Source organism: Mustela lutreola, chromosome 1 (assembly GCF_030435805.1).
Source record: "Mustela lutreola isolate mMusLut2 chromosome 1, mMusLut2.pri, whole genome shotgun sequence".
Lineage (NCBI taxonomy): Eukaryota > Metazoa > Chordata > Mammalia > Carnivora > Mustelidae > Mustela > Mustela lutreola.
Genome location: NC_081290.1, coordinates 32921527 through 32939656, shown reverse-complemented (window position 1 = coordinate 32939656; position 18130 = coordinate 32921527). Strand labels below are relative to the sequence as shown.

Below are 18130 nucleotides of genomic sequence, written 5' to 3'. Positions count from 1 at the left end.
CTCCCCCAATTTCAGTGTAAAATTGGAATAAATGTATCGAATTCACTGGATAATATGGTGAGTGATATACTATTTCTAAGACTTTTAACCAAAATGTTGCAGTTTTGCACATCACTAAACATGAGAAATAAATGGTTGTAAATGCTAGTCTGGACACAGTGCTTACAAGTCCGAATTTCTCTGACACAGTGCTCAGAGGAGATTGAAAAAAATGGGGGACGATCAATTTACAAGACTGCATTGTTCTATGATGAAGTAAACCAGGGTTACTCTGGACATGGCTCATTTGGGAAGTGTAACCTATATAATTCTATGCTCTTGTGTATTGTATTTTTATTTAACTATCCATGGGTCAGTCACCTCTTTACCACCCACTATTCAGCCATCCTTTCAGCCACTCATTCATTCATCCATTCATTCATTCCTCAGTTCATTCTCTGGGCCCTTCAATCACTCATTTGACAAATATTTATCAAGTGCTACTGTGTTCCTGGGTCTGTGCTAGGTGTTGGGTTGCAGGTAAGACTAAAAAGGAGGCCTCTCCTTCAAGGCGCTCACATCTAGTATGATGTGTTTGTTTATAAACACACCATAATACAATGCAGTAAGTATAATTATAGAAACATAAAGAGCTCAGATAGCAGAATGGGAATTAATGTTATCTCAGAAAAGGTAAGGTGATGCACCTGAGTTGAGGTGGAATTGGACTGCCCCATCTATGGGGGGGGGGGATATCAGCTTCTTGACAAGGGAACAGCATGTGCAAAGACTGGGAGGCAGAAAATAACATGATATTTTGGAACTAAAATAAGTCTGATATCACTTGACTACACAGAAATCACAATTACTTCCTCTTTGAAAATATAGATAAGATTAGCTACCTTTTTTGAAATTTCACATCAATCTCATTCTCCAAGTCTCCTAAAATAATCCTGGAAGTGGGGTGCCTGGCTGGCTCAACTGGTAGAGCATGCGACTCTTGATCTTCTTGGGGTTGTGAGTTCGAGCCCCATGCTGGGTATAGAGATTACTTAAAAATAAAGTCTTGAAGGAAAACAATCCTGGCAGTAAAACCAATCTGACAATAAAACCAATCTGACAATTCCCAACTGCTCTAGGATGTCACTGTTTCGCATGAAGGCTTTTCCAATGAGTTGCTGTTTTTCTTCCTTTACAGATCCCTTCTCTTCCCTCCCCCTCCGGCCATCATCCAGCAGGAAGGCACTGTGGTCACCATCCTTCTGGTTGTGGATGGGCAGCAACAGCAACACGGGGTAAGTGTTATACCACGGGTTTCCATCTGTGGCCTTAAGCTAAGAGCTAACGCATTTCTGAGTTCTCGAGAAAAGCTGTACAGCTATTTTAGGCAAATAAGGCAACAGCAGGAAATTTGTCTGATGCACTTGCTATGGAAAAGCTGGTCATTTATGGTGGAATCCACTATATTCCTTTCAGGCTCTCTCTCTCTATCTTTTTAAGTAATCTCTATACCCAACATGGAATTCGAACTCACAACCTGGAGATCAAGAGCTGCATGTTCTACCTACTGAGACAACCAGGGGCCACTCTCATTCAATCATTCATTTATTGTTATTTTTTAAAATATTACTGTATCTATTTTTTTTTAATTAACATCTACTGTATTATTTGTTTCAAGGGTACAGGTCTATGATTCATCAGTCTTACACAATTCACAGCACTCCCCATAGCACATACCCTCCCCAATGTCCATCACCCAGTCACCCCACACTTCCCACCCCACTCCGCTCCAGCAACCCTCAGCTTGTTTCCTGCAATTAAGGGTCTCTTATGATTAGTCCCCCTCTCTGGTTTCGTCTTGTTTCGTTTATCTCTCCATTCCCCTATGATTCTCTGTCTCGTTTCTCAAATTCCTCAGATAAGTGAGATCATATGATACCTGTCTTCCTCTGATTGACTTACTTCGTTTAGCATCATAACCTCTAGTTCCATCCAAGTCATTGCAAATGGCAAGATTTCATTTTTTGATGGCTGCATAATATTCCATTGTGTGTGTGTGTGTGTGTGTCCCACATCTTCTTTATCCAACCATCTGTTGATGGACATCTAGGCTCTTTCCATAGTTTGGCTATTGTGGACATTGCTGCTATAAACATTGGGCTGCACGTGCCCTTTCAGATCACTACGTTTGTATCTTTAGGGTAAATACCCAGTAGTGCGATTGCTGGTCATAGGGTAGCTCTATTTTCAACTTTTTGAGGACCCTCCATACTGTTTTCCAGAGTGTTTGTTCATTTACTTTTTAAAGACTTATTTATTTTAGAGCTAGGAGTGAGCGTAGGAGGAGGGGACTCCCCCCTAAGCAGGGAGCCCTGATGCTGGGCTTGATTCCATGACCTTGAGATCATGACCTGAGCCAAAATCAAGAGTGAGATGCTTAATTAACTGAGCCACCCAGGTGCCTGACATTTTTTTTTTTTTTTTAAATTGGTGGGGAATACCTTCATCACAGAATTATTGAATCTTTAGGACCAAGAGGTCACTACACCACAACCTCAGTGTGGGTTTAGGAATCACTGAAGTCACCTATAATATACGAAAAACCAGGAGAACCAAACATCACATGTGGGGCGTAAGTAAGGTTTATGAACATACTTACAAATATAAGGAATTAACTTCTAAGGGTATTAATAGTAATAGTAATAGTTCTTTCCCTAATAGTTGTCAGTAAATAGTTTTATTCACAAGTTTGTAAGCTAGAAACCTAGCACATCCTTTTTATAGCTAGAGTGAAAGAGAGAAAAATTGACTGAGGGACACTTGGGCCAGACAATGGACCTGGCGTAGACGTTTCGGTGAAGGGACAGAGATGAGGGGAAGGTAGAGGGAGAAGAATTCTCATAACTTTGAAAGCAGGTGTTATCATTTTCATCCTACACACAGGGGCACCGACAGACAGTGGTTAAGAACTCTGTCAGGCTGGTGGAGGCTGTTTTTGCTGCTGTCTCCAAGGGGCTCCGGAAGGTGCTCTGTGACTTCTGACTGAGAACTTACTCTAAGTCCCAGTTTATTCAACTGGAATGAATGGGGTGACTAACTCGCACAGGACTGTTTCTGGGAGTCCCATGCAACAGCTTAGATGGCGGGATACGTGCATCACCTACATGTAGTGAGCGCTCGATGCACAATGGGCTCTGCCCTTTACGGGAGGGGCGCGGACTGGTGTGTGAGTGACCGGTGCCCCCCGGCCTCAGGCAACTGAGGAAGGCTGGAAGCCAAGGTCTCAGCTTGAGTTCCTGGTCTGAGACTCACTGAACTGTGTCAGACCGAGTAACAATAGCAAATCGTGATGACAGTGACAGATACGGGAGCAAAGCATTTCCTCTGGTGTAGACAAAACCTGAGCTCATGGTAGTGTGACTGAAACTGGTATTATCTTCCCAACTGTGTTCTGTCATAGACTGTGTTCAAACACTTTTAATTTCTTTCCCACAATGCTTTGTGAATGTGGTCAATTTGATTAGGTTTCTGACCCTGCTTTTATTGGGGGGAGGGTGGTAGTGAGCTAGGGACTTGGAAGACGTAATTCACCTCATAGGTGACACATGCCCAGGTCAGCTCCGAATACGTGCTAAGTGTTACTGTTGTGCACGGGGCTCTAGATCAAGCTCTGATTTTCACTGTTATTTTATTACGGCTACTGTTTCAAGCTGAAAGACTTTTTTCCTCTTTCATTTGAATAATACAATAATATTTGTGACAACCATTTATTTAAAGCTCATTAAGAACAAGACACCAAGATACCAGCTTTATGGATTATATCTTATTTAATTCTAAAAACTAGCCACGAGAGGTATTATTATCCCCATTTTATAGATAAGAACACTGAGCCTCAAGAGCACTGAGCGACTGGGCTAAGGTCAGTAGCTTCGTGAATGACAGATTGGATTTGAATCCACAACTCTCTGATTCTAGAATAGGTCATCGACCCTGCCAGCTCCATGTTAAGTGATAAACATTTAAGTTTTAGCCCTTATTTCTAACCCTAGTAAAACACAGAGTTCACTTGGGAAAGAACAAAAAAGTATTTTACCTTTTTCCCAGCACAACTGCCCCTGGGTCTTGGGACTTCGCTTCCAGCTCCTGAACTTCGTCTACTAACGTTTTAAAAGCAGTCCTCCTGATCCTGGGGGGAGGGGTGGGGGGATTCGCACGGAAATCTTTGTGTGAAGACATGACACTTTACAAAATCGGGTTGTTATCGTGCTGCTAGGTACAATAGTAACCAGAGAATGGGCAATCATTTTTCAATAGAATTCACAAAATTACAGTAATTTTGAGCACTACATAATTATAGAAACAAGTCTTAAAAGGCATGCTTTAGTTTTACAATATTAAAACTCTCATAGTTGTTAAATAAGCATCATGTAATTAACTTTAATGATATCTTTTTTTTTTGTGGGAAGAGGTAACATTTCAAAACTGACAATCTTTGAGAAGAATTTGTAAAGTTTTAGTTTCTTTCATGCTATAGTGCATATAGGCTCTGAAACAGGCAGGCAAAAACCTTTATCCCCCACCCCCTCAACTCTTGTTCATCAATAAAACAAATACTTGTTTTGAGATAACAAAATTTTCTTCTATCTTGAATGGAATTTTGAAGCTGATTTCTAAGAATGTACTCTCTAATATTAATTGAAACTACTTGCTTTCCTTCTCATTGTCTTTAGACTAATTTCCTAAATCCTCAATCACTCATTTCTTCTTTATTTACATATGCAGAATTAATTAACATTAGTAATTCCTACTTGGTAAACTGTACATTCTCGACCTGATGTTACAACTGGAGAAGTCTGAGGAGTAACATGCATCTGTATTTTGATGTATATAACTGAGTACTATACTTACACCTTGTACACCACATCAAGAAGCAAAGATGCCACCGGGATAAACAACAGGCCCATCCAGAAGACGCCAGAACTAAACAACATGGCAGCCTGAGTAAATGATCAGAAACAACACTGCTTTAATAACCAAGACATACATCATTCATGTTCAGTTTTTATATGATTTTAAGTAAAATAATTAAAACTCACTCTGCAAGAGGATATACAATGACTTTAAATCCAACCTTGTGCATAATTTGGAATTAAAAGCCAAATGTGTTAAAACGTGTCTTTACTACATTTATTTCCCACGCCCCCCCCCCCCTTAAGCAGCTAATACAGCAAGGTTTTATCATGTGCCAAATCTTTTCATACTTTCATGTGAGATTTTTATTACTGTGGTCAGTTCACGGAGTAATAAACGTTGACCTTCTCTTACAATTTAGAATATCAAAATCAAGATTTTGGAGCAAGTTTCAAATATACTCTGGCTTCCATTCTCTTATAAAATGTAAAATAAATCCTAGCTGTAGACTAAATTTACTATTCCTGGCAAAAAAAATTAACTTATCTTTTGTTAAATATAACATTATATTAAAAAATCATCCACATAAAACATGATACAGTATAATCAAATTAAGATATCTATGATATTAGGCAGAATGATCTTAATTTTTGTTCAAGAATTTACATAACTTGTATCGGTATGTCCTGTTATTGCAAAAGTCAAACCAAGTATGCAGTGCGTAAAACCCAAATAACAGTATATTAAAAATAATTCTATTCATTCATTTGTATTAAATACTAAATCACTATATCAGAATCTTTTAGGTTGTAAAGAAAATGATTCTATGGTTAAAAAATTAATAAATCTATTAGCTGTTTGCAATTAGAACAAAAATCCCTTTGTATGTAATTAGATCCACAGAGTTTAAAAGGAATATGTCATACAATAAAACCAAAAGAAATATCTTGTTTCTCTTTGAGGCTATTTGTTTATCAGAATAAATTTGCAGTGCCTGTTTAAGTGTATAAATGTATTGGTATAACTCCATTAGAAAGCAGCCAACTAATGCAAACACCATTTACACTCTGCTTAAATTCATAAGCATTTTTTTTTAAACGAGGTATGGTTCAGGAATTAAAGATGGCCTAGAGTTTAATTCTTACAGGCAAATACACAGTTACATGTATCAGTCCTAATCAATCAATCCTTATCTAATACAAAGATTATTAATCTTGAGATTACCTATTCATTTTGACTTTCAACTGAGGACCAGAAACTCGCTTAATTTTTTTTTTTTTTTCATTAACATGGGCTCATCGACATAGGCGGCTAGCTCAAGGATGCTATGGTCTTATTTCCCCCCATATAGGATTAAAGAACTCTGAAGTATGTTTAAAGTAAAAACATACTACTACAAAAGAATTTCAGAAAATAAATGTGGCCACGTGGATTCAGTGAAATAGCACCTATATTCTAGACACCACCAAGGTGAAAAATATTCACATAAAAGTCACTTTATTTTATAAGCAAAACATGATCTTCAACATGTTTGCTGACATCTTCAATAGTGAAAACCAACAATTACAATGTAATAGGAAATGTCTATCAAATCACTGGGTTTTGTTTAGATTGAAGGAAGCTTTTTAGTGAGGTAACAACTGCAAACACACACACACACACACACACACACACACCCCATCAAAAAACAAAAACAACAAAAAACCCCAAAAACCCATACCAAAAAAACCCCACAAAAAAACCAGACCACATTTCTTTTTCCTTCTGGGGGGGGGGGGAGCAGATAAGATTTTAAGTCCCACAACTGAAAATGCCTCCTTTGCTTGGCGTAATTTTAATCTATTTTAATTTAGGGGCAAAAGAAGAAAGATTTACGCTTGCCTTTGCCACCTTGTATTAGATGTCGCTGGTGGAAAAGGCAAACGTGGTGTGGAGACTCTGGGCTGCTAATTCTGACCATTGTAATGTTAACTATGAATGGGGAACAACGGGCGCCCACTATTCAGTCCACCAGCCTTTGGCTTTACAAATGAACAACATGAATTGAGGGGAAAAAAGTTTTTCTGCATCATATCTGAAAGCCTGTCAGATTTTTTTTTCTTTTGCAGAGTTAATCCAAACCTAAAAGATTTAAAGCCGACATTCGCATTAAAGACAGAGTCTCTTTGTATTTTTTGGAAGAAGAGGGGGGAGAAAAAAAATAAAATCCCACAGAGGTATTTCCTTCCTTTCTGTACAAGAAAGCTCCCCCTCCGTCTGGAGAGACCATTTTTGTCTCTAACTTTTCACATCTCGCCACTCGCAGGCAGGTCAGCTGGGGGGAAAAGCGCCTGATCCCTGCAGACAATGCGGGTAACAGGAGCAGCCTGTTCGGGGCCGGGCTCGGGCTCCCTCCGAGAGCAGTTTGTAAATTGCTCCGAACGTGGGAGACTGGTGGGCCCTGCCAAGTGGCCCCCACGGCCCCCTCCTCGAGGCCCTGTGAAACCAAATGGAATCTGCCACAAAAGTGGCTCCCAGGGGACTTGAGTCGCCGCAGAGCCGGAAGGTGGAGGGCACAGGCCTGCGTGGGGAACAAGAAGCGCTTGTCTCCGCGCAGCAGCGCCGGCTCGCCATCCTGCCGTCGGGTCCGTCTGACCACGCGGGCTTCCAAAGTGAACTCACGCGGGTTGCGGAGGAAAAAAGGAGGCACGGTTGGGAAACTTCCGTGTGAACTCGAAGAGCAGGCACATTGGAGAAAACACCAGCGTCTCTGCATTTGAGGCAGGCCAAGGGGCTTGACTGGCTAAGAGGGGCTTCCCTTCTGAGCCACGGGAGGCGGTCCCCTAGCACCTAGTTCCCACACCAGGGAGAAACACTTCCTCCCCATCAGGGCCCCCAAGTTCAGTCTTGTAGGAGAGGGACTTTAAATGTGCTACCTGTCTACCCAGCTTAGGATCCAGGTTCTTTCCTCTACCCTGCCTTTTCAACATTAAATGTCAGACTGGTGGACTATGACTCTTACTCCTCAGACTACCTCCTTGGACCCTGGTTGGAGCAGGACTGATCATAAACAGACCTGAGTAGTCCTGGCACTGCTCTCTCTTCCCAGCTCTCACACTCCTCTGGGGACAGGACGTAACTCTGCTTCCTCAGCTGGAAAGTAGACGAGGACTTAAACCTCATGCTGTTTGTAGAGGAGCTCCTTTTACTACGGACAGTGATTAATAACCTTTCCCTTCTTCACTTAGTTTTCAAATTTCTTCAAATACCTAGATATTTCTTTCTAGTGGTCTTCTCTATTAGCTTCAAGGAAGGACATGTTTGTCACAGTATCAAAATTCAGTGTAAGTCAGCTTGTAAATGTCACAATGTATGTTCATCTCAAGACTGAAACTGACCAAGGTAAGGGACCACTAGTAAGTTGCCATTCATCTCTATTTGTTAATTTAGGAACTGGAGACAAATTATCTTTTTCATAAAAATTATTAGACTGTCGGGGCATAATAATTTAGGAAGGGAAAATTATTCAGAAAACAGTGCTGTAAATCTTGCTTAGTTGTTTTGCAGAGGGGAGGGAGGACAGCAAGATAAATTAATATAAATTCCAGGGAGGTGAAGAGTTCATGTCAATAATAACAAAAAAACCAAGGAGTGATTATTAAGTGTCTAGATAAGGCTTTATAAAAGAGCCTTTTAAGCTTAAGAACAGTAAAACAAACAAACAAAAAAAGTTGTAAGAAGAAATGTTTTAAAGAACGGATTCATAAAAATGTCTAAGTTCCCCATGTTCTAAAAGAACATAACTAGAAAGTAAATGATAAACAAGAAACTGGAGAATGAATGACTGCCACAAATATATGAAATTCTGCATTCATACTGGATTATAAAAATAGACCATTTATCTTCATAAGAACAGCTAAGATCCCAATAAATAGGCAGAAGACTAGAGAAGGTATTCACAAAAGCAGCAGCAAGTAATCAATACATGGGAAAGTGTTGCGCCTCTGTGTAGTCATAGAAACACTACAGATTAGATCAGATTGAAACAATTCACTATCACAGCTGGTGTGGGAGAAACAGCTCTTTGTGATAATTTATATTCCTACTGGCGAGATACTCGCCTTTGGGGAAAGTATTTGGCAATGTGCTTCAAAGATATAAACATTCATTCCTGTTAATTTGATAATTTAATTTCTGGAACTATGTGTTGAAATTTGGGACAGCTTTTGCATATAGGTTAGTATCCCATGAAACAGTTCTGTGGTTACTAGTCCTAAGAGCACAAGCCCCCAAAAGCATGTTATGGCCCAAGGCTTAGTAAAGGTATAAAGAAACCACAGCAGCACCCCCTTAAGAGTCACATGGCAAACTAGCATATTTGAGGCTTTGAGAAATTGCTGTAAAGAACCCTACTGAACAATTATTTACTTATTTACAAATTGTTTTATTTAAGTAATCTCTACATCAAACCATCGAACAGACGACCCTGAGATCAAGAATCATAAGCTCTTCCAACTGAGCCAACCAGGCACCCCTGAAACGTTTTTTATTTTACTTACTTACTTAATAAATTTATTTATTTATTTGAGAGAGAGAGTCAGAGAGAGCTCGAGAGGGGAGCAGGTCAGAGCAAGAAGCTGACTCGCCACAGAGCCGGAAGCCTGATGTGGGACTTGATCCTGGGACTCTGGGACCATGGCCTGAGCTGAAGGCAGTTGCTTAACCAACTGAGCCACTCAGGTACCCTTGAACAGTTTTTTAAATCAAGGTTTCCAAGTGTGTTTATCCACATGAAATGCTTTTGTCACATTCTGCTTACTAACACATCCCCTGGAACTAATTCTGGGGAATGCAAATATTAAATGTGGGTTCTTTTAAATAGGAAAACATCAGTGAAAATGAACAGGACACCATGCAGCTGGTTACAGAGATGTACATCCATATTAGGGTTTATTATCCAAGCTGTTCAAGATGCTGTTCACAGACTATAATTATTAGAAAACGGATTGTCTTAAAGAGCCCTAAATAAAGGGAAAGGTAAAATATCCCAGCGGTCTGTCAGGAGGCTTCTGTTAGCATGTGAACACACTTCCTGGGAAGGTTGGTGGTTTCTATTATCTCTACGGGGATCAATCACAATCTTTTAGCAGTTCTGGGATGCACAACCTATTCCACGGCTTCCTACTATCCTGAGGGTGCAGTACAAAATCCTTAATAGGATTTTAAGACCTTACCTACTTGACTTCTGTTTGCTTCCCAGGAGCCATCTCTTAAGCCAGCCCTCATCTCTAGCTACACATGTGTGTTTCAGTTCTTGGAAAGTGCCCATGCACACTCTTGTCCTTGGGCCCTTCCATCTCTGACCCCCTGTTTAATTCTCCCATTGGATGGAACCTTCTTCCTTAGACTTGGGTGAGCTGACCTTACTCTGGGCTTCCATTTTGATGGCACCTAGCCCCCATTTTCTAGTTGCTTGTCTGTCTTCCTGTTAGACCATACTCTCTAGAAGACGAAGAAATGTATCCTGAGTTCTCACAACCAAAGTGCTTAACCACCAAGCAGGTGCTCAGAAAAAGGGCTGTTTACTAAATAATTCTTACAACCCAGTGTTGGGAGAGATCGAAAGTCAGACACACCAGAGCCTTGGGACTCTGCTCCTGAAATGCGGTGGTGACACTTGGCTTGGTTTTCTTGTGTTCTGGCATGGAGTTATCCCGGGAGCAGTTATAACTACGTGTTTATGTGATCTGGGGAGGTGGGAGACAAGGTTGATCCAGCTCCTTAATCATCCTTTTTCAACATAGGTTGTCTTTTCTGTTAAAAAAGTAGAGGAACAGAGGCACTTGGCTGTCTCAGTCAGTAGAACGTATGACTCTTGACCTTGGGGTTGTGGGTTTTGAGCTCCATGTTGGGTATAGAGATTACTTAAAAATAAAATCTTAAAGCAAACAAAGCTGAGCATGATGCATTAAAAATGAGGTATGTTAAACTATCTCCTCCCCCATCTGAACCAACAGAAATATTTCAGTGAATCAGGGAAAGTATGATACCTGGAAATGACATATTTTGGTGGGGGATGTTGGGAAAGGATACAGAATGGGCAGGAAGAGAAGGAAGGTCTCCCACCAACATTGAAGGCTTTTATTAGATACATGAATACTTTGCAATGCCACTAAAAAAGAAGACTATATCATCTCAGTCTTCCCCATCTCAACAAATACAAACTTCATCCTTCCAGCTGCTCTGGCCAAAAGGCTGACGAGGCTTCCCCCCTTTCCTCCCAAACATCCAATCTTTCACAAACCCAATCTGCTCTACTTAATAACACAATCCACGTCGATGTTCAGAGTAGCATCATTCACAACAGCTAAAAGGTGGAAATATCAATAAACAAATGGAGACATTTAATAGATAAATCTATAGACTACATGCAATGGGGTATCAGCCTAAAAAAATCTGGACGCATGCTACAACAGATGAATCCTGCTAAATGAAACAAGCTAAACGAAGTAAGTAAGACACAAAAGGACATACCGTCTTTGATTCCATGTATCTGCAGTGCCTAGGATAGGCAAATTCAGAGACCAAAGGTAGAACAGTGATTGCGGGGCCGGAGTTGGGGGGCAGTGTTGGGGGAGGAAGGAACAGGGAGTAACGAATGCATATGGAGTTTCGATTTGGGATGATGGAAAAGTTCTGGACATGGGTGGTGGTCAAGGTTGCAGCACACTGAGTGTACTTAGAATGTCACCAAACTGTAGACTTAAAAGTGTATAAAAGGATCAGTGGCAAATTATGTACATACGTGTTTATCAGATAAAACATGTTTAAAAAATTACAAGTATTCCAAGAACAAAAATCCTCTTCCCCCGCAAACCCAGACTCTACCCACTGCACAGCCCTTCCACCCTGGTCTAACTTCCCACCATGTCTTCTCATCTCTGCTCAAGGTCACCTTTCTTTCTTTTTTTTTTTTAAAATTAAAGATTTTATTTATTTATTTGACAGACAGAGATCACAAGTAGGCAGAGAGGCAGGCAGAGAGAGAGGAGGAAGCAGGCTCCCTGCTGAGCAGACAGCCCAATGCAGGGCTCGATCCCAGGACCCTGGGACCATGACCTGAGCTGAAGGCAGAGGCTTTCACCCACTAACCCACCTGAGCAACCCACTGAGCCACAGGCGCTCCTCAAGGTCACCTTTCCAGGGATGCCTTCCATGACCACGCCACTTAAAAGTAACACCCACTCCCATATTAGATCTTTCTATGCTCTTCCCTATGCGACAGCTCTTACTACCATGGCCCTTACTACCATCTGGTGGGCCACAGAACAGATTTAGATTTTTGTCCCCCTCCATATATTATATGGAAATTATAAGCACCTGTGGCCAGCAGTTTTCTCTTTTGTTCACTGCCATATCCCCAGCAACTAGAATAGTCCTTTGACACATAATTGTTGAAAGAATAAATAATTTAATCCAAGTTAAGGGTACAAATGGAGGGTTAAGAAAAAAAAACTGGACTAGTGTGTTAACAGTGATTACCTTTGGAAAGTGGGGGTAGTGCTACTTCTCTCCTTTTCCCTCTATTTTCCAAAGTGAACTTAATGACTCTAAGCTACTCCCACAAATCAGAATTATGGATTTCACTTTATAAAGCAGGAATATCATCAATTTTCACTGATATGAGAAACATTCAAGAGAGTTATAATAAAGCCACTATTTTCAACCAGACCCTCACCTCTCTTCCCACATTTAGGATTATCTTCCTAGGCTCAGTTACAGTCAAGCAGAGAAGATGTATTTTCTTTTTCTTTTTCCCCAAATGGTTCTTTAATTGGGAAGAAGGGACAATTCAATAGTGATTGTCCCCTTCAGGAACATGGTATGTTTATTTATTCAATTTTTTTTTTTTAATTTCTCTCATTTGTCTCATTTTCTAGCTTTCTTCTCACTACCCCTATATGTAACTGGCTAAAGTCTCTCTTGTTGCTGTGAATGGGACCTTACATTTTCTTTGTGTTGAAGGGCTTATTTTTGAAGATTGAGGGCTTTCCCAAGGGAGTTAACAAGTTTTGGGGAAAAGAAAAAGTCCAAACATGTATTATATATAGCTTATATATCCCATTATGAGCTTTTTTTTGGATTTGGTCAGTAGGGTGTCAGACCCAAGAGTGTAATTGTTCTTTCTGGCCACAGTACCTTTGAAATATCTTGGTAGAGCAACCCTCCCTGCCTATGCGAGGATCCTTATATCACATGACCTCCCACTTCTTTTTTTTTAAAACCATTCACCAAGTTATGAGTTCACATAACACCTCTTACTGCCTCCTCTGTCTCTGTCTATAAGCCTTCTGGTGTCCCCTGGAAGCATCTTCTTCATGAAATCATTTTCATTAAAAAAAAAAAAATCAGTGCTCAACTTCAGGTTTTTAGGTACTGTTTCTTTTCATACAAATTTTCTGGGTCTTTCCTTCAGTGACTACCCAAGATGGAAGTAAAAACTTCCCTCCGATAAAACCCAACGACAGAGGAATGCACATGCCAAGTTCTACATTCTGAGATGTTTATCCCTGAGAAAGGTCTCGGATGTCTTACTTTCACTGAAAAAAATTCTCGCAATTTTTCGACTTTCATATATTCATGTCAAAATTGAAAATGTTTTTCATCTCTGACTAACTTATTATTAGCATTGATTTATCATGTCCTCTGACCCAAATGTTTATTCTATGGTCTCAGGTACTTTCTAGAATACTATGTATTCCTTAATGAAAAGTGATCCACCATGGCTTAAAGTAATGATGTTAATGATGTTAGAGTAGATTTCTTTGCTTAACTTTTCAGTTCTAGCTCCAACCTTACCCTTCCATGGCCACCCCAAACTCCTTCTTTGCTTGAGCTGTTTTCTACTTGGAGAATCCTTCCTGCACTTGCCTTCTTGGACAGCATGAGGAACCTTCAGTACCAAGGAACTATCTAAACTCTAGCCCGGGGTTTGAGGGTCCTGTCCTCTACTAGCCCCTGGGCATCCTGATCACAATCATTAGCATCCTTCATTATAATTACCTTTGATCTGTTTTTTTTATCCATACAACACAACCTCCTCAGGACGACTCTCTATTTTTCACCTTATGAACCACAAACATTCAGGATAGGTCTTGATACCTAGGCACTCTGTAAATCTCGGTTGTAGTGAGCTGCCTGGGCTGTTCTACAGGATGAATTATTAGTTTCCCCATAAAAACAGACAGGGCAGAACACCCAGAAAATAACTAAGAAAAAGAGTGTTTTGAATAAACTCCAGCTATGTTTGCAATTATTCCCAGAAGCTCTTGATTACTCAGAGACAAAGAAAAACCTTGGCTTGGCCTACTCCAAATAAACAAACAAAAAATATAGAAAAGATGCAAATTGTTCCAAAGCCTAGAAAAAAAATAGGCAAATGGGGTAGCAGCTCCTAGCCTTTATGTGCTTTTTGCCTCCCCATGGACGTTTCTGGATGGTGGGGATGCGCAGAAGCAGAAGTGATCACTTTGAGGGACTCGGAACCAATGTTCAATCTAGCTGTCCCTGCCAGGAGAAGTCTTTGTACCTCCACCCTCTGGCAAAGGGAGGAATGAGACAAGATTAAGAAAAATATTCAGAGGAAAGGGACAGAGAGGGAGTGAGCTGGGACCGGAAGCGGTGAGTTAACTTTTTTTTAAAAAAGAAAGTTGAATTTTACTACATACCAATATATACTGAGAACTGAACATGCAAAATCATCTTTTCTAAAAGGGAGCCCAGAGTACCAGGATATGTGTGGCTCTGAAACTCTATTTTCGAGGGATCTAGTTCCCAGAATAGTGAAACTAATTAAGAACAGAACTTGTTTTATTTTAATCTTCCTTATTGTGCTTTTTTAAAAAAGTTAAAAGTAGAAAAATGGGGGCAGAAGTAGTAAGCAGATACTCTTTTTATTATAAGAAATGTAATTTTAAAATGTTACGATGTTCTTGGATAAGTTGTATAAGTTGGGGAACACCATCTTAACCTGTTTACTTCTTCTATCATTCCTGCAGGATTTTTTTTTTTAGAATTTTGTGAATGCTCTTTACATCAAAAACCATCTCAGAAAGCAACAATTGTTGGATTACTAGTAATTCAATCTCTGAGATATGCTGACCTATATCTCAGAGTGTAGAAAGTTACTTTTAAAATTTTGAAATTTATTTTCCGGCTTTACTGAGATACAATTGACACATAACATTATGTAGTGTAAGGTATACATGTTGATTTGATATGTTTACAAACTGTAAAATGAGTACCACCAGAGCATCAGTTAATGCCTCCATCCTGTCACATAATAAACATCTCTTTTTGGAAGTCATTTTTAAAACACTCAAAAAATCAAAAAGCACTTTGCTATAAGAAAGACCTATAAAGGCTGTTAAATGGCTTATGTTGAAAAATGACTTTCATGGCAAAAACTTCTAGTGGTTCCCTACTATATTCCTCCTCCCCTTCTTAGATGCAAACACTTGATTTTTGGCTGGACACTTGGTCTGCTAGCTCAGACTATATTCCTCCATCTGTCTTGTTGCAGCTGTATGTGGCCATATTACTAGCTCTTGGCCAATGAGATCTAAGTGGAAATGTGGTGGGCCATGTCTAGGAGAAAGCATCAAAGAGAAAGGGTTAACCTTTCTTCCTCCTTTTCTTATTGGCTGGAATGTTGGTAAAATGGCTAGCGTGGAAGCAGCCACTTTGGATTATGAGGTCAGCAGAGCAGTAAAGAGCAAGAACCTGGTTCTTGAGGACTGTGCAGGTGCCACACCAGCCTTTGACTGTCTGCCATCACCAATGTCTTTTACTTGAGAGAGAAACAAATTGCTATCATTTCGTCTACAACTATTTGATGTTTTTTTTTTTTAAGCATCAGAAAATATGCCAAAAAATCACTTGGTTCAAATGATATGTGCTGGGGAGCCTGAGTGATAACATGAAACAAAGCAGCTTTGAACCACTCACTGACAATATCTTTATCTTAGTCTAACAGGGAATGCAAGAATTGTGTTCAATTATGAGCTTTACTGAAGCAGATCACACCGTGACATCTGAGGTTTCCTTTATGAGCCTTTCTGAGGGAATCCCTGGCACGTAACTCAGAAACAAGCTGTGCTGGTCTTCTGAGCAAGAATGCTGAGCTTGTGGAGATGATCTGCCCTCTGCCCATCTCATTGACTGCCCATAGCACTTTCTCCCACCCTCTCTGCTCCAGGATTCCTGCCTTGGAGCACAGGCACCTGCTGGTCTCTCAGTCCTGAAATGCTCTTCTTCAAACATGCATCACTTTGAGTCTTAGCTTAATCATTCCTTCTTCAAAAAGACCTTCCCGGAGTAGCATTCTTGTCCTGCCTCATAGCAGAGCACCCTGTTTTCTTCCTATCACTTTGTGAGATGAGTCTTTCATCCTTTAGTTATCTGTTACCTGATTTAGTGATTGTTTCTCCATCCCGTTCCCTGGTCCCCTCACCCCACCTGCTGATGCGGATCTGGCCTCATGAACCCATTACTTAGACACGGTGTCTGGCACCCATTAAGCAGTCAACACATGTTTATGGAATGAATGAATACAAGAATGAATGGACTCCAGAGAACAGGCAAAGCTCTGTTCTACTAACAGCAGGCTCTGTTCAGGTTCCTAGGGCTTGCCCACGGTCGTGGCATTTTGAGTCCACCATATCATCTCTTGTGTTTATGACACTAACATCCCATCATTAGCAATGAGATCCTTAGGGGCAAGAACAGATTCCATTCCTCTCCATCCTCCATTGCCCAACACAGAGCCTGGCCTACACTGGACACTCAGTATGTTTGCTCTTGTATTGTCATTAACGATACCTCATCGACAGAAAGTCAGCTGTTACGACGACTCTAAAGATAGCTCTAACTTTAAAATGTCCTGATATGGGGTACCTGGGTGGCTCAGTGGGTTAAAGCCTCTGCCTTCGGCTCAGGTCATGATCTCAGGGTCCTGGGATCGAGCCCCACATCGGGCTCTCTGCTCGGCAGGGAGCCTGCCTCCTCTCTCTCTCCCTGTGTCTCTACCTAATTGTCAAATAAATAAATAAAATCTTAAAAAAAAAAAAAAGTCCTGATTTGTTATTATAGTTGTCTCTCCACACCTTTCTCTGCTTCATAGTTTTTTTTTTTTTTTTTTTTTTAAAGATTTTATCTATTTGAGAGAGAGAGAGAAAGAGCAGGAGCAGTGGGGAGTAGCAGGCAGGGGGGAGAGGGAGAAGTAGGGCCCCCAACCCCCAAGTAGGGAGCCCGGCGTGGGGCTTGATCCCAGGACCCTGGAATCATGACCTTAGCTCAAAGCAGAGGCTTAACTGACTGAGCCACCCAGGAGCCCCTGTTTCTTAGTGTTTCCTCACAGCTTCTCTTTACTTGGGCTTGGAAGTGGCTATGCCGCCAGCTGCCTTCAGCACTGTGGAAGTCTGGCCTGTCTCATTTACTGCAGGGGCACGAGGCCTGGTGACCAATAGCGTGTTTTGCTGGATGGGTTCCCAACTGCTGGTTACTGAAGAACATGTGACAGACTTCAGGGTCCTTGTTCCCTCCAGGCTACTCGGCTAAGCACAGTCATCTTGGATGAGACTCTACTTTATCATAATACTGCCCCACCCCATCTGCAAGGGCTCATCTTGTGACCCACAAATGAGCACATGCCATCTAGGTAATTAAAAGCTGATAGATGAATAAAGACTATTTTAACCAGGAAACTCCTCATGTGTAAAGTAATTCATCGTCTTGGCCCAGTGGCCAAGTGGTCAATGGCACAATTTAGGAAAATCGTATCACTAATGTAGTTTATTAATACCTTTCCTACAGGGGTGACACCAAAGAGTTCAACAAAGATTTTTATTGTTTTTCAGAGGGACTTTACAAACCTCAATCAAGAGATCTGAAATTCTGTAAAACACATGCTTGTTCCTTAACTTCAATTTCCTCCGGTAGTTTTATAGATCCCTTAGGCCAGGGAGAGCAGGACCAGATGGTGTTGGGGAGTGCTTTACGCTGCATGTCTGCAAAGCCACGATAAATTTAAAAGTTTTGCCGATACTAAGCTTCTGGTATTCATCGTGATATGAAATGATCCCTGATGTATGTACTTTGCTTTTTAGTTTTTAATCTGGCACACTCATCATAGTGACTACACTATTTTCTTCTGGAAATTAAAACCAAACCAAACCAAACCATACCAAGCCCAGTAACATCA

General features: G+C 40.7%; 1 protein-coding gene across 4 annotated transcripts in view; it reads right to left on the bottom strand.

Annotated features, from left to right (window-relative positions):
- The window catches only part of ATP8A1 (ATPase phospholipid transporting 8A1), a 241269-nt gene that overhangs the window by 10055 nt on the left and 213084 nt on the right, over nucleotides 1-18130 (bottom strand). For all 4 annotated transcript variants that reach the window (XM_059162405.1, XM_059162398.1, XM_059162414.1 and 1 more), the window contains 2 exons: nucleotides 4888-4976; nucleotides 4073-4165 (listed from right to left, as the gene is read on the bottom strand). In XM_059162405.1, the coding sequence (XP_059018388.1) occupies nucleotides 4073-4165; nucleotides 4888-4976 (182 nt within the window). The remainder of the gene's footprint in view (nucleotides 1-4072; nucleotides 4166-4887; nucleotides 4977-18130) is intronic.